This window comes from Sinocyclocheilus anshuiensis, unplaced genomic scaffold (genome assembly GCF_001515605.1).
Source record: "Sinocyclocheilus anshuiensis isolate Anshui unplaced genomic scaffold, SAMN03320099.WGS_v1.1 scaffold932, whole genome shotgun sequence".
Taxonomy (NCBI): domain Eukaryota; kingdom Metazoa; phylum Chordata; class Actinopteri; order Cypriniformes; family Cyprinidae; genus Sinocyclocheilus; species Sinocyclocheilus anshuiensis.
In genome coordinates this window covers 65,615-81,094 of record NW_015552597.1, presented here as the reverse complement: position 1 = coordinate 81,094, position 15,480 = coordinate 65,615, and the positions used below count along the sequence as shown (strand labels likewise).

The following is a 15,480-nucleotide window of genomic DNA, read 5'->3' as shown; positions in this document are numbered from 1 at the left end:
TGTTTTTTTTTTTTATACACAATGGATGTCAATGTGGTTCAAAACAACATTGAACCCTTTGACTTTAATTTTATGGATAAAAACACACTGAAACATTTGTACAAATATCTTATTTTGTGTTCCACAAAGTAAATGATGACACAACGCTAATTTTTTGTGAACTATCCCTTTAAGACTCTTATTCACATATGACTTTCATATTACAGCTGTCACGATCAAGTGCAGGTGGTGTTTGAGGACCCCAGAAGTCAAAAATTTGTATATTTTAGCAAGCAGAGGAACAGAAGTGCATATTGAAAGTGGGGTATATGTCTACCTAACAGATGCTCAAGGTACTTCATATCTCATCCAGTGCAAGTTCAAGAGCAGACTTGTGCTCCTTAACATAACAGCTGCCGGAGACACCGGCCATCTCCAGAGGTCACATTAAGGGTGGCTTTAGGTCTGGAGTTCTCCATATAAAAAGCACAGAAGATGTATGGAATGGCCATGTAGCAAGTTGACAATGAGAGAGGACCGGGGTGAACCAGTGGCATGGGAAAGTCACCCTGGAATCAGACTGAAAGGAAAATGTGACCGCTGGGGGTTTGGAATGGTGGGGGTTTGTATAAGTGGGGGGCAGATGGTCCAGACTGAGAGGGGTGCAGAAGGCTCCTGGTGGTTGCCGGGAGTTGTTTTTGGGAAAAGGGTGTCGTCACAGGGCTATTGTCATCAGGGTGCGTTTACTCAAAAGAGATTCCTCTAACTTGACCCCATAACTCACCCTAATTCTCCATCCCTTCTACTCTGTCTTTGACACAGCCCTCTATGGTTCACTGGCTGCATTGCGTTTGTCTCTATTGTGACGACCAGGTTTGGTTTGGTGATACTGAGTAAATAGGCAGAAATGCTTAAAGCTCACAGTGAGACACAAATGCAGTTTTGTGGATATGGAAAGTTTGACCTCAGAGCTTTTATTTTTCAAAGGCATTTTTCCTTTTGTTTGAGTCTTGAATTAAAAGAAAACACAGACATTTGCAACAAACACAAAAATATACATGTATATCATAAAACTCAATGAAAGTTGGGGATGAGACCAAAAAGGACTTTTAGCAATTTAAAAAATATATATATTTCAAGGAAAGTAGCTAAAAATCATTCTAACTTTAATGTCTTTAGAAGTCAAGTCACATCTGCATATAGCGCTTTATACAAAACAGAATGTTTCAGATCAACTTCACTGTAATAAAGGAGAAAATAACAGAAGTGTCGTTATTCAACTCAGTATAGTTCAATGTTGAATACATTTAGTTCAGTAACAGTGTGAAAGTTGCCATGTTCTGTAACAGTGTTGATGTTGCAGAGTTAATCAATTATGAAACAAATTTAATTCAGCTGTAAAGCAGCTCTACAGAAGACTATTGTCATTATCCAGTGCAAGTTTTGTTCTGCTTCAATAGCATCAGTGCAGACAAACTGATAATATTATGGAATATTAAGTGTCTGTTAAACCCAATAGAACTTCATCACTATTCTTTTTATATATCATCAATGTTTCATATGCATAATGTTTATTATAATATAGTTGTTGTTTTTTTTCATTGTAGACCATTCATTTTACATACAGTCTTTAATTGTAGGGTTTGTTTCAGTTGTGTTCTGACCCATCTTCCATTTCTCTCTCACTTTCAGGTTTGTGTAATGGATCTGAGCTGGCTTTCCTTACGGAGCCCAGTGATGTTATCGCGGTACGGGACAGGCCGTTGATGCTGGACTGCAGGGTGGAAGGCGAGGGTCCCATTACGGTGACGTGGCATAAGAACGGAGCTCCGCTGCTTCTGGGAGTAGGCAGTCGTGCGAAGGTCCTATCCAACGGCACGCTCATGATCCGTAGCTTCCAGAAGAGACGGGATGGAGATGCTACCGATGCTGGAGAGTATTACTGTGCTGCACAGAACCACTACGGCATGCTGGTCAGCCGCAAGGCCCGTGTGCAGCTTGCATGTGAGTGACTGAGGAGAAAGCATTTCAAACATGGGAGACATGGGTGACAGTGGATAGTTTTTCACCAGGATATGAAATCGTATGCTTTGCCTATGATCACTTAATTGTTTATGTGGTAAATACACTGATATAGTGGAGGCACCAATGCCTGTTTACTATCTGTTACTTTGTCCTTTCCAATCTTCTTTGGGTTCTCCCTTTGGTCCAATAAAAGCAGTAGGGTGGGTGATAATCCTGCAGAATTATAGTTGTCACTACATGCTTCCCCAGAAGGTTCTATGTTACCATGGCAATGAAGTCTCATTGGGAGCCCCCTTCTTCTAACACTCCTACCTATTGATTATATAAATGACCAGGCTATTTAGACCACAATACTCTTGGCACCTCATCCTACAGCCCCAATGAAAATCACCATTTTAGATGCCAATATTAAGTTATCACAGTAAATTCACATAAGAGAATGTAAGAATACACATAGAGTCCTCACTGCAAAACATATACTTATCTTTTATTTATGTATCTAGAAAATATCTGGAAAACAATATAATGTTATATCCAAATATCTTAACATCCTCAAAACAGGTTAAATTTATTTGACATGCAAAATCATATAAAGAATATCTCTTGAAATAATCTTGAAATTAAACTAAACCTCACTAAGTTTTGATACATTTATGTTTAATATATATTAATAAAAAAATGTATTCAATATTTTTCAAGGAAGTCTCGTATGATCTCTCAGACTGCATCTGTTTGATACAGTAAAAACAATAATATTGAGATTTTTTTTTACAATTCAAAATAACTGTTTTCTGCTTTAATATATTTTTAAAATGTACTTTATACTTGTGATGGCAAAGCTGAATAACAGCAGCCATTACTCCAGTCTTCAGTGTCACATGATCCTTCAGAAATTATTATTATAATACAGTGCCTTGCGAAATTATTCAGACCCCTTCATTTTTTTCACATTTTGTTATGTTGCTGCCTTATGTTAAACTGCTTTAAATGACTTTTTTCCCACATCAATCTACACTCCATACACCATAATGGTAAAGCAAAAAAATGGTTTTTAACATCTTTTCAAATTTATTAAAAATAAAAAACTATAATGATTCCATTGCATAAGTATTCATCTGGGACAGTTGAAATTTAGCTCAGGAGCATTCATATTGCTTGTAGATGTTACTACACTTCAAGTGAAGTTAACCTGTGGCAAATTCAATTGAATGGGTATGATTTGGAAAGGCACACACGTCTTAATAAAAGGTCTAACAGCTGATAATGCATATCAGAGCAAAAACCAAGCCCTGAGGTCAAAAGAACTGCCTGGAAAGCAAGCTCTATGATCATATGTGGAGATAGGAGAAACTTACAGAAGGACAAACATCACTGCAACACTCCACCGATCCGGTCTTTATGGCGGTGTGGCCAAACTCAATCCTCTCCTCAGTGAAGACACATGAAAACACACTTGGAATTAGCAAAAAAGCACCTAAAGGACCATCAGACTGTGAGAAACAATATTATCTGGTCTGAATAACCTCAATTCCAAGCATTATGTCTGAAGGAATCCAGATTGATGTGGGGAAAAAAAGTAATTTAAAGCAGTTTAACATAAGGCAGCAACATAACAAAATGTGAAAGAAATGAAGCACTGTATTTAGTGTATAAATAACTATTAATTATATCAGTTGTCTTTGTTCCACAGCTCTTCCTAAATTCCACACTCACCCAGAGCCCATGTCGGTAGATGAGGGAGGTGTTGCACGTTTCCAGTGTCAGGTCAATGGTATTCCTGAGGCCAACATTACTTGGGAGAAAGACCGTGTTGTGCTTGGAACATCTGATGACAGGTACCACAGTCCTCGCTGACAGTTCTTACTCTCTTTCTTTATATTCTTCCTCTCAAACTCCTCCAGAATTGCTCATTCATGTTACTCTTTCTTCCCAGGTACACACTTCTCCCAATGGGTATTCTGCAGATTACAGGAGTTAAGAAATCAGACACTGGTGTCTATCGCTGTGTTGCCACCAATATCGCCAACACCCGCTACAGCCACGAGGCCTATCTGAACGTAACAGGTCAGTAGCCACCCTTGATCTGACAAACACCCCATACTGCATGTATATAACCTTAACCTTAAACTCTATGCATCCAGTAAATAAGCAATGTGCTATATTATGTATTGAACAACCAGAACATTGATTTCCTCAAATGTCATCCTTATATTAGTGATTTGTAATTTAGCTCCAGTTTCATCATCTCTTTATTTGCCGTTCTACTCTCAGGAGGTGTTCCTCGCACCTATAAGGAGCCAGTCATCCTGTCCGGCCCACAGAACCTCACCATTACCGTCCATCAGACCGCCATTCTGGAGTGTATCGCCACTGGAAACCCTCGTCCGATTGTGTCTTGGAGTAGACTTGGTATTAATCCTTAACACTCAAACTGACCAAAGATAACTTAATGTTCTGGATTTCTCATAACTTAATTCCTTCTCATAATTTTTTTCCATCAGACGGCAGATCTATTGGAGTGGAGGGCATACAAGTGCTTGGGACAGGGAACCTGATGATCTCAGATGTCTCCCTTCAGCATTCTGGAGTGTATGTGTGTGCTGCCAACCGGCCTGGCACCAGGATGAGGCGTACTGCATTGGGCAGGCTGGTAGTTCAAGGTAAGCTTCTTTGATTTGTACTGAAGATATTTTGTGACATGTTCTTACTGATTTTCCACTCAAATTTTAAAAGTGATTTTATCTAATTTCTCCTCATTTTGGCCTTTCGTCTCAGCTGAAAGATCCTTTACAGTGTTTTGTGATATATAGTACTGTTCAAAAGTTTGGGCCTGGTACAATTTTTAAAATGTTTAAAAAAAAAAAAAAAATCTTATGTTCACCAAGGCATTTTTTTTTTTTTTAAATCAAAATACAGTCAAAACAGTAATATTATGAAATATTGTTCAAATTATTTAAAATAACTGTTTGCTATTTAATATATTTTCAAATGTAATTTATTGCTTTGGTGGTGGTGTAACAGAAATCATTCTATTATTTCCCGATCAAGAAACATTTCTTATCATTATCAATTTTGAAAATAGTTGAGGTGCTTAATATTTTTTTTTACGATTCTTTGGTTAATAGAAAGTTCAAAAGAACAGCATTTATTTGAAACAGAAATATTTTGCAACATTATAAATTTAACGCATCATTGCTGAACAAAAGTATTCTCTTTTTTTTCAAAACTCTTACTGACCCCAAACTGTTGAACGGTAGTGTATTGAATCAGAAAGGTATATATTTTACCTTCAGTATTTTGTAAATGGTCCTAACCCATGTGGCAAATAATAGCTGACCCCACACTGCTTAATCCTGATTTGTTGTGACAGAAGTTCACAAAGCTTCACTATTACAGTAATTTTATTATTTGCACACTTCACTGAGCACAAAAGAGCAAGCCTATTTTGTGTGTGTGTGATTGTTGCTGTGTATGTATTGAATGAATTAAGTATTTTTGGGCCGTTATGATGACCAGACATCAGGCAGAACTGGTTTTGAACATGACCCATGGAAGCTGACTGGTCAGCACAGCAGGAGAAGTCAATATTCAGGCCCTCCCTTCTCTCACCTTTGCCCTTCTTGGTTTTTTTCTCACTCTGTTACTGGGTCTGATGATGTGAGACTCTGACTACCATTATGGTAATTAAGGTCTGCTGGTGCTGTCCAGCTGGGCTTGAGAGGAATAGCTTGGGTAATGAAGTCAGCTGTTAGGAGATATCCCCCCTTCAACACCCCAATGACACAAAAACTCATCCATCACCCTGCTACTGTCCGTATATTCAACCTGATCATATATCCCTGAGGTATATATGCTCCTTTCATTGGCTTTCTTCAAAGTAGCTGCACACTGGGGGTCTTTAGGAAAGAACAACATGAGAACAAATGGGTAAATCATCCATGAGAGGTGTAGTACAAAAGTCATATTTAATATCACAGTTGGTAGTAGTATCGGTAAACGACTAAGCTTTTTATTCACCTGAACATAACATAAGCATAATCCTAATAATATCTTTTAACATCTTAAACAGTACAAGTGATGGCCAGGAGGTAGATATTTATTTCAACACATGCTGAATATCTGCTGTGATAATGAAGATTATCCTCTTGTCCCTTAGCTTTATGCATCCATTCATTTGTTAAATTGTCGTTGAAATTGCACCCAGGTGTGCTTTCTCTGTCTCTGTCCCAAATGTGCAGCTTATGTCTGATCAATCAATAGTCATCCCTATCAGTCTTTTTACAACAGAATTGTCAGTGAAGCCATTTGGGGGAGGTAATCTTGAATGTATTGATTCATTTATTGATCCACTTTTTGTGTAAGATGGGAACAAAGAGATTAGCTTAGGTTATTTCTCCAAAAAAGAAAGCAAAAACCTTCCCAACAAATCCGGAGAAAAGCCTCATTAAGTAATTCAGATCAGTGAAGCAAAATTAAATTTTAGAGTAACACAGAGTGTCACAGAAAGGAAATTCATTATCAAGGAATTGTGCAAGAATATATTTGAGTAGTAATCCTCAATATATAAGGTTTTATATGTTAACATTAGATAACACATGAAATAATACACAGTTTTTACAGCATTTATTAATCTTGGTAAATGTCAATTTACCATGTAAGCATCATATTGTTCATTATTTAGTTCATGTATTATGAATTATGTTCATTTATATTACTTAAAATGTTAACATGTATTAATATAGGGTACGGTTCTAAAGTTTGGGGTCAGTGAGATTTTCTGATATTTTTTTTAAAGATATTAAAACTTTTATAAGTAATCAAAAGTGACAGTAAAAGACATTTATAATGTTACAAAATATTTTTATTTTTACACAAAAAATATTAAGCAGCACAACTGTTTTTAACATTGATAATACAAAATGTTAATTGAGCACCAAATATTAGCATATTATTTCTGAAGGATCATGTGAAACTGAAGACTGGAGTAATGGCTGCTGAAAATTCAGCTTTGCCATCACAGGAATAAATTACATATTTTAAATATATTAAAACAAAAGAAGCTGTTTTAAATCATTTTAACTTGATAGACAAGCACTGAAATTCAGTAGATGAAGCAGAAAGGGAAATTTGGATATTATAGTTATATAATATCCAAAGTTTGTAACTTATATATATATATAAGTTACAAACTTAACAGTCTGTCTGCTAGTCATGAAGGTACAATCAGCACATCCTAGTCAAGTTCAAAACTGAGGGGTCTGTTTATGTCCTCCAGACTGCTCATTGTGGATGTGAGGTCTGCGCTTTCACACAGTCATAAAGGTTCGGACAGATGCTGAGCCAGGATGTGGACAATAGAGAACAAAAAGGAAAACAGACAGGCAAAGAGCAGTTTTCCTAGTGTGCATGTGTATGTTTCGGGAGGGGCAAGGTATACCCTCTCACCTCTGCCCTCTCATTTCTCACCTTTGACCAGTGTTGCCAGATTGGGTGGTTTTGAATTTGATTGTGCGGGTAAAAATTGGCTTGGGTGGGTGGACAAAATTTGGGCTGGTTTGGGGTCAATTTGGCGGTTTTCAAACATATAAATTGCATAGGCTAATTGTTTAACAAACAAGCCCAAGTATGCATGTACTGCATCCAATCAGTCATCATAACGTTACTACACACACACACACTGCAGAGGCGCTGGTGCTGATGTAAACGTCGACAGACGCACTTATCATGAGGGCTCAGCAGACAGACGTTATGATTCAAGGGTGACAAGTTTTTAGCGTGATAAGTTATAACGTATCTGATTTTTAATGTAGTATGACTGTATATTCAAGTAATCACAATGCCTAGTTAAAGAGTGGGAGAGTGACTCAACTCTCAAAACGTGAATTATTGTGGAGTGAGATGACACGAAGGCTCTATCACTGCAACTCCGGAATCAGAGCACATTTGAATTAATCATAACCAAAACTAAATATGTCGGTTTATATGATCATGTCTTTTATCTTTTAAACATCCAGATTGGTAAATCCTTGAAAACTGCTAGACTTGATTAGTTTTGACTGTGCAAAGTTCTGTATTATGTTCTACAATATAAACTTAACAAGAGGCTTCCTCTAGTTCTGTGTAAAATTATAGAGCGACACGTAGGTAAGCGCATTATTGTTGTTGTTATTTTTTTTATTGTCGGATTATAATGAAGTATCAATGAATGACACAGTTTTTGACTGTCATGGTGTGTGCATGAACGAGTGTGAAATACCTGCTAATTATGTTGCTTTTTCCTATCACTTATATTGGGCACTTTTTGCATTTAAACTGGATTATTCTGACTGCTGACATTGAAAATCATGCGTTGTTTCGAGGGTATCGGTTAATTTCATGATTGCCGTTTTGACAGTGTCTGCTTGCATATTTTATTCATGTTCGGTAGCCTAATTCTCTTTAATGTAGGCTATTCGCCCCGATTTGATCCGTTTGCCTGCGAAATTGATCTTATTTATAATTTATATTATTTTGTCATCAATATTTTGTTTTAAGGAGTTAAAATGGCCCTTATCAACCTTGATTTACATATTCTATAACATTATTTTGACAGTTAAAGTTTTGGGCGGGTTTTTGTGAGCTTTTGGGCTGGAAATCGTCCATCCAATCTGGCAACACTGCCTTTGACATTGGCCTAGGAAGCTCTTTTACGAGAGTAGGCAGCAGAAGGGGTGGAGCCTCCTCTGACAGACAGGTGATGAAGCAGAGAGAGAGGGGCCAGCAGAATGGATGGTCCTCAAATGAGGAAGGGTGATGGGCCTTTATGAGCCCTCCCCCACACTATTCATAGCATTATGAGGGCAGTTGTTCTCGTCCCAGCTGGTGGTCAGGCAGTGGATGACGAAGTTCAAGGGGGAGATTGTGACGGTATAACAGTTTGTGTTGAGGGAACCCCTTCCTTTATTTTCACCCTGGGCTATTTTTAATATGAAAAATGAAAGGATATTGACATCTGGTTCAGCTGAGGGGTTTCCTTAAGTTACATTTTCTCAATCTGAAAATGTATACCTATATCATAGCAGGTGCAGAAATAGCAATTTATATTAAACATGTGGCTCATTGATATAAGTCATTACATGTGACTTGAAATCCAGCGAATGCTTTCAAGAACCAGTTCATCAGGAGGCAGCCATGTTTTTCAATAATAATAATTGATTGCATAAATCACACAACAGAATTAAATGAATGAGGAGTAGCCACCTGATCAGACACAAGGTCAGGATCTGAGACCCTGCTAAAAGAATAACTGATCAATACATGAGATGGATTGGACACTGATGCTGTCAGTTGATCCTGGTTGTAAAGACACAGCTGGTTAGTTGTTAGAGTGGAAAACAGACCCCCAAAGGCTGAGGCTGTTATTTAATTGTACTCTGATTGCTTCCTGTTTGCAGGCAAGGGAAATGACATGTTATGAAATCATGAATCCATCTGAATCAGTCACAGATCGACATGTGCATGAGTGTTTTAAGTGTGCTTGTATTTATAGCTGACTTTCACTGGGCGTTTACATGTACTTAAGAAGTTCAATTTAAGTCGGACTAAAACATTTATTGTTTTTTCACAATGCTATATAAAAGCTTTTGTCTGACAGAAATAGAACCAGTTTTGATTAGTCTTCTTAAACAGTCTTTAATGATCAAAACACATTCTAATGTGAAAAGTTTTTAAAAGTGTAAATTGCATGTTTATACCATAGTTGATCATGTTTATAATAACATGGTACAAAGTTAATCACATAATTTTTGGAAATCAGGGCTAATATTAAATATCAACTGATTAAATTTGCTATAGTATAGTAATACACAACTGGTCAAAATTAAGATTTAAAAAATTGTTTTTTTTTTAAATACAAGACGTCTCTTATGCTCACCTACTTTATTAGAAAAATGCATTAAAAACAGTAATATTGTGAAATATTATTAAATGTAAAATAACTGTTTTCTATTTGAATATATTTCAGAATGTAATTTATAATTGATGTCATTACTCCAGTCCTCAGTGTTGAATGTTGAAAAGAGTTGTGCCGCTTAATATTTTTTTACCATTCTAAAGTTTGTGAAAGTTTTTTTCTTTTTTCTTTCTTTCTTTCTTTTTTCTTTTATTTTTTTTGAAAGAAATTAATACATTTATTCAGCAAAGATGCATTAATGATTGATCAAAAATGTCATAAATATAAAGCAGAAAAAAATGCTTTCAACATTGCTAATAATTTATTAATAATATTATTAATATTTGAGCGCCAAATCATAGAGACATCTTTCAAAAACATAAAAAAAAACTTAATGTACATGGATGTGTATGTCAGCCAGACAGATACAGCATATACCAGCTCTCTCTCAGGGCATTTATTTAGTCCCTCCTCAGTTCAAAACATTTCTATTCGAGGATGTCTATTCATCAACGGTTCTACTCAGGTTCAAGTGTGAAGTGCTTTTTGGGAGAGAGGAGAACCCCTCCTCACACGCACACACACACACACACACACACACACACAAACAGCAGCAGGTATATGCGTGCACACCTGCTCTTCCCTTGCTGTGCTTAGACATATTTGCACATCCCTGTTAGCTCAACATTCTGTGCCGGTTCACAGCTGTCATGATCGAGTCACCTTTTCTGCCAAATCAATCTCTCCACAGTCCTTTATTCCCAACACTTCCTCACTTCGGCAGCATTTACACACCCATTTAATGCTCTGTGCATGCGGACACAATAGATCTGGCACTGATGTAGACAGGAAGCGGCACAATTCACTGTCGCAAATGTCTCCCAGCTGATGAATGTGTTAATTGCTTTTCCACAATCCACTGCCATTGCTGGACAAACTTAACAAGAGGCTTCCTCTAGTTCTGTGTAAAATTATAGAGCGACACGTAGGTAAGCGCATTATTGTTGTTGTTATTTTTTTTATTGTCGGATTATAATGAAGTATCAATGAATGACACAGTTTTTGACTGTCATGGTGTGTGCATGAACGAGTGTGAAATACCTGCTAATTATGTTGCTTTTTCCTATCACTTATATTGGGCACTTTTTGCATTTAAACTGGATTATTCTGACTGCTGACATTGAAAATCATGCGTTGTTTCGAGGGTATCGGTTAATTTCATGATTGCCGTTTTGACAGTGTCTGCTTGCATATTTTATTCATGTTCGGTAGCCTAATTCTCTTTAATGTAGGCTATTCGCCCCGATTTGATCCGTTTGCCTGCGAAATTGATCTTATTTATAATTTATATTATTTTGTCATCAATATTTTGTTTTAAGGAGTTAAAATGGCCCTTATCAACCTTGATTTACATATTCTATAACATTATTTTGACAGTTAAAGTTTTGGGCGGGTTTTTGTGAGCTTTTGGGCTGGAAATCGTCCATCCAATCTGGCAACACTGCCTTTGACATTGGCCTAGGAAGCTCTTTTACGAGAGTAGGCAGCAGAAGGGGTGGAGCCTCCTCTGACAGACAGGTGATGAAGCAGAGAGAGAGGGGCCAGCAGAATGGATGGTCCTCAAATGAGGAAGGGTGATGGGCCTTTATGAGCCCTCCCCCACACTATTCATAGCATTATGAGGGCAGTTGTTCTCGTCCCAGCTGGTGGTCAGGCAGTGGATGACGAAGTTCAAGGGGGAGATTGTGACGGTATAACAGTTTGTGTTGAGGGAACCCCTTCCTTTATTTTCACCCTGGGCTATTTTTAATATGAAAAATGAAAGGATATTGACATCTGGTTCAGCTGAGGGGTTTCCTTAAGTTACATTTTCTCAATCTGAAAATGTATACCTATATCATAGCAGGTGCAGAAATAGCAATTTATATTAAACATGTGGCTCATTGATATAAGTCATTACATGTGACTTGAAATCCAGCGAATGCTTTCAAGAACCAGTTCATCAGGAGGCAGCCATGTTTTTCAATAATAATAATTGATTGCATAAATCACACAACAGAATTAAATGAATGAGGAGTAGCCACCTGATCAGACACAAGGTCAGGATCTGAGACCCTGCTAAAAGAATAACTGATCAATACATGAGATGGATTGGACACTGATGCTGTCAGTTGATCCTGGTTGTAAAGACACAGCTGGTTAGTTGTTAGAGTGGAAAACAGACCCCCAAAGGCTGAGGCTGTTATTTAATTGTACTCTGATTGCTTCCTGTTTGCAGGCAAGGGAAATGACATGTTATGAAATCATGAATCCATCTGAATCAGTCACAGATCGACATGTGCATGAGTGTTTTAAGTGTGCTTGTATTTATAGCTGACTTTCACTGGGCGTTTACATGTACTTAAGAAGTTCAATTTAAGTCGGACTAAAACATTTATTGTTTTTTCACAATGCTATATAAAAGCTTTTGTCTGACAGAAATAGAACCAGTTTTGATTAGTCTTCTTAAACAGTCTTTAATGATCAAAACACATTCTAATGTGAAAAGTTTTTAAAAGTGTAAATTGCATGTTTATACCATAGTTGATCATGTTTATAATAACATGGTACAAAGTTAATCACATAATTTTTGGAAATCAGGGCTAATATTAAATATCAACTGATTAAATTTGCTATAGTATAGTAATACACAACTGGTCAAAATTAAGATTTAAAAAATTGTTTTTTTTTTAAATACAAGACGTCTCTTATGCTCACCTACTTTATTAGAAAAATAAAAACAGTAATATTGTGAAATATTATTAAATGTAAAATAACTGTTTTCTATTTGAATATATTTCAGAATGTAATTTATAATTGATGTCATTACTCCAGTCCTCAGTGTTGAATGTTGAAAAGAGTTGTGCCGCTTAATATTTTTTTACCATTCTAAAGTTTGTGAAAGTTTTTTTCTTTTTTCTTTCTTTCTTTCTTTTTTCTTTTATTTTTTTTGAAAGAAATTAATACATTTATTCAGCAAAGATGCATTAATGATTGATCAAAAATGTCATAAATATAAAGCAGAAAAAAATGCTTTCAACATTGCTAATAATTTATTAATAATATTATTAATATTTGAGCGCCAAATCATAGAGACATCTTTCAAAAACATAAAAAAAAACTTAATGTACATGGATGTGTATGTCAGCCAGACAGATACAGCATATACCAGCTCTCTCTCAGGGCATTTATTTAGTCCCTCCTCAGTTCAAAACATTTCTATTCGAGGATGTCTATTCATCAACGGTTCTACTCAGGTTCAAGTGTGAAGTGCTTTTTGGGAGAGAGGAGAACCCCTCCTCACACGCACACACACACACACACACACACACACACAAACACACACACTCCAGATTGAGTCTGGAGGTCTGAAGTGACCTCTGTCCTATTGTGCCCTGCTATAGTTTCATTATACACACACCCCTCCAGCCCCTCCCACTTTTCACTTTGACCCTAAAGCCTGAGCAGAACCCACTGAAGTGTTTTTAAAGACTGTATTTTTCATTCCAGACCTACGTGCACAGATATGATAAATTTTGTGTTTAGTGGTACTTGATATCTTGTAATGGTATTCTAACCTCAAGTTATACGCATACGTTTTTTTTTTGTTTTTTTTTTAATTTGACAGCTCATTTTGATTACAAATTGATTCTGAAGTAGCTTTTTTTTTTTTTAAATCTTAATTTTTAATTCTGTTTAGAGATATTATTCAGGACACTGATGAGAAACAGAACAATCAGCTGTGAAACCCAATTAAACAGCTTCTCTGTTGCTCATATTGATCTGGCAAATCTATATTTTTGTCCAACCGTTTTAAAAATTTTAACCTCATTTGAAGGGGAAGCTGCGCTGTTTTAAAGATCTGTGCCAGCATTGATTAATAGCTGTCTATTGAAAGAGGGTTCCCTTTGACCTATGACCTTCCACACCTCCGCAGACCACTTCAGACCCTCTTCCCCGGGAAAAGGGGCTCTTGTGGGGGTGTTTGGTTGTGGTTGGTGTCAGTAGATCAATGAGACGCATATCCTGGGGTCTGGAGAGTTCTACATATATGCATGGCCATTGTGTGGACACTGAAGGGGTGTCAAGTGGAATGGTGAACCTGCATCTGCGCTGCTGAGACAGAGGAGGGGCTGCAGGGGTCATTTAGGAAAATACAGAGCAGTTATAAAAAGAGTTTAAGTTCAAGATCTGATGTTAGTGTTAGTGTAAATTAGAGTGTTTCAAAGAGCCATGAACTGGAAAAATGTAAATCATATTATTTCATTAAATATTAATATTAACATGTCTTGCTGTTAAACAAATGTATGTCTGGTTCTCATTTGACAGAAAAATTAGCTTTGCCTCTGTCATACTGTCTGTACTCCATACAATTTTCACATTTATTACTGAAATGAAAATTTGGTAACACTTTAGCTTAGGGAACACATATTGACTATTAACTAAGAGATTTCCCTCAGTAAACTCCTAATTACTGCTTATTGATAGTAAGTAAAGTAGTTGTTGTAGTAGTTATGTTTAGGTATGGGAATCTAAAATATGGTCATGCAGAGTAAGGCATTAATATGTGCTTTATGAGAACTAATGAACAGCTAATATGCTAGCAATATACATGCTAAAAAGCAACTAGTTAACATAGTAATATGTGTTCCATAATCTGAAATGTTATCCAAATTTTTATTTTGGGAGATCAAAACAGGAGACAAATTTAATTATTAATATTATTCAACTGATTTTGATATAATTACATTATTAAAATTGTTAAATAACTAAATAATGTATTCTTGTTATTTGTGTCTCACCCATGTAGTGTTATTTTAGTATCATCGAGGGACTAATAGTTTAGTCTCTTATAGTTTAAATTAGTTTTAATTTTTATATTTTTCATTTTTATTTTTGTTTTAAGTTTTAGTATTTTTGTTGTGTGCTTTTGTCATTTTTGTTAGTTTTTTATATGTATATATAGTTTTTATTAATTTTTATTTCAGTTCTAGTTCTAGTTATTTTAGTAAATATATTTTTAAAAATATATTTTTTAATTGATTAACAAAACTGTTATGTTAGTCAAAGAAAAATAGTTTGCTTATGATTTAGCTTTAAATTTAGTTAACTATAATAACCATGGTCTCACCCTGTTCCTTCTCTTTCCCCAGCTCCTCCAGAGTTCATTCAGTGGCCGCAGTCTGTGTCTAAACCAGCAGGAGGCAGTGCTGTGTTCACATGTGTGGCTCAGGGTGTTCCTGAGCCTCATATCATTTGGCTGAAGAATGGAAAGATACTCACGCCTGGCGATAATGTGAAGCTCACTAACAATAATAGGTACACACTTAAATTATATGAGACTCACAAGTATCAACAGGAATACACAAACTTACAGCTGAATTACACAGTCCATAAAACCTTAAGCAATACTTAATTATCAAGTAGAAATACAAAATAATTTGCTTACATAACTATTTATATTTTTATAGATTTTTGTATTTGTAATTTTTTTTTTTATTATTTGT

General features: G+C 36.1%; 1 protein-coding gene across 1 annotated transcript in view; it reads left to right on the top strand.

Moving 5' to 3' along the window:
• Positions 1-505: 505 nt before the first annotated feature.
• The window catches only part of LOC107665655 (immunoglobulin superfamily DCC subclass member 3-like), a 17,515-nt gene continuing 2,540 nt past the window's right edge, over positions 506-15,480 (top strand). The window contains exons 1-7 of the mRNA XM_016456631.1: positions 506-641; positions 1,672-1,983; positions 3,695-3,839; positions 3,938-4,068; positions 4,276-4,413; positions 4,506-4,664; positions 15,127-15,292. Coding sequence (XP_016312117.1) covers positions 506-641; positions 1,672-1,983; positions 3,695-3,839; positions 3,938-4,068; positions 4,276-4,413; positions 4,506-4,664; positions 15,127-15,292 — 1,187 coding nt within the window. The remainder of the gene's footprint in view (positions 642-1,671; positions 1,984-3,694; positions 3,840-3,937; positions 4,069-4,275; positions 4,414-4,505; positions 4,665-15,126; positions 15,293-15,480) is intronic.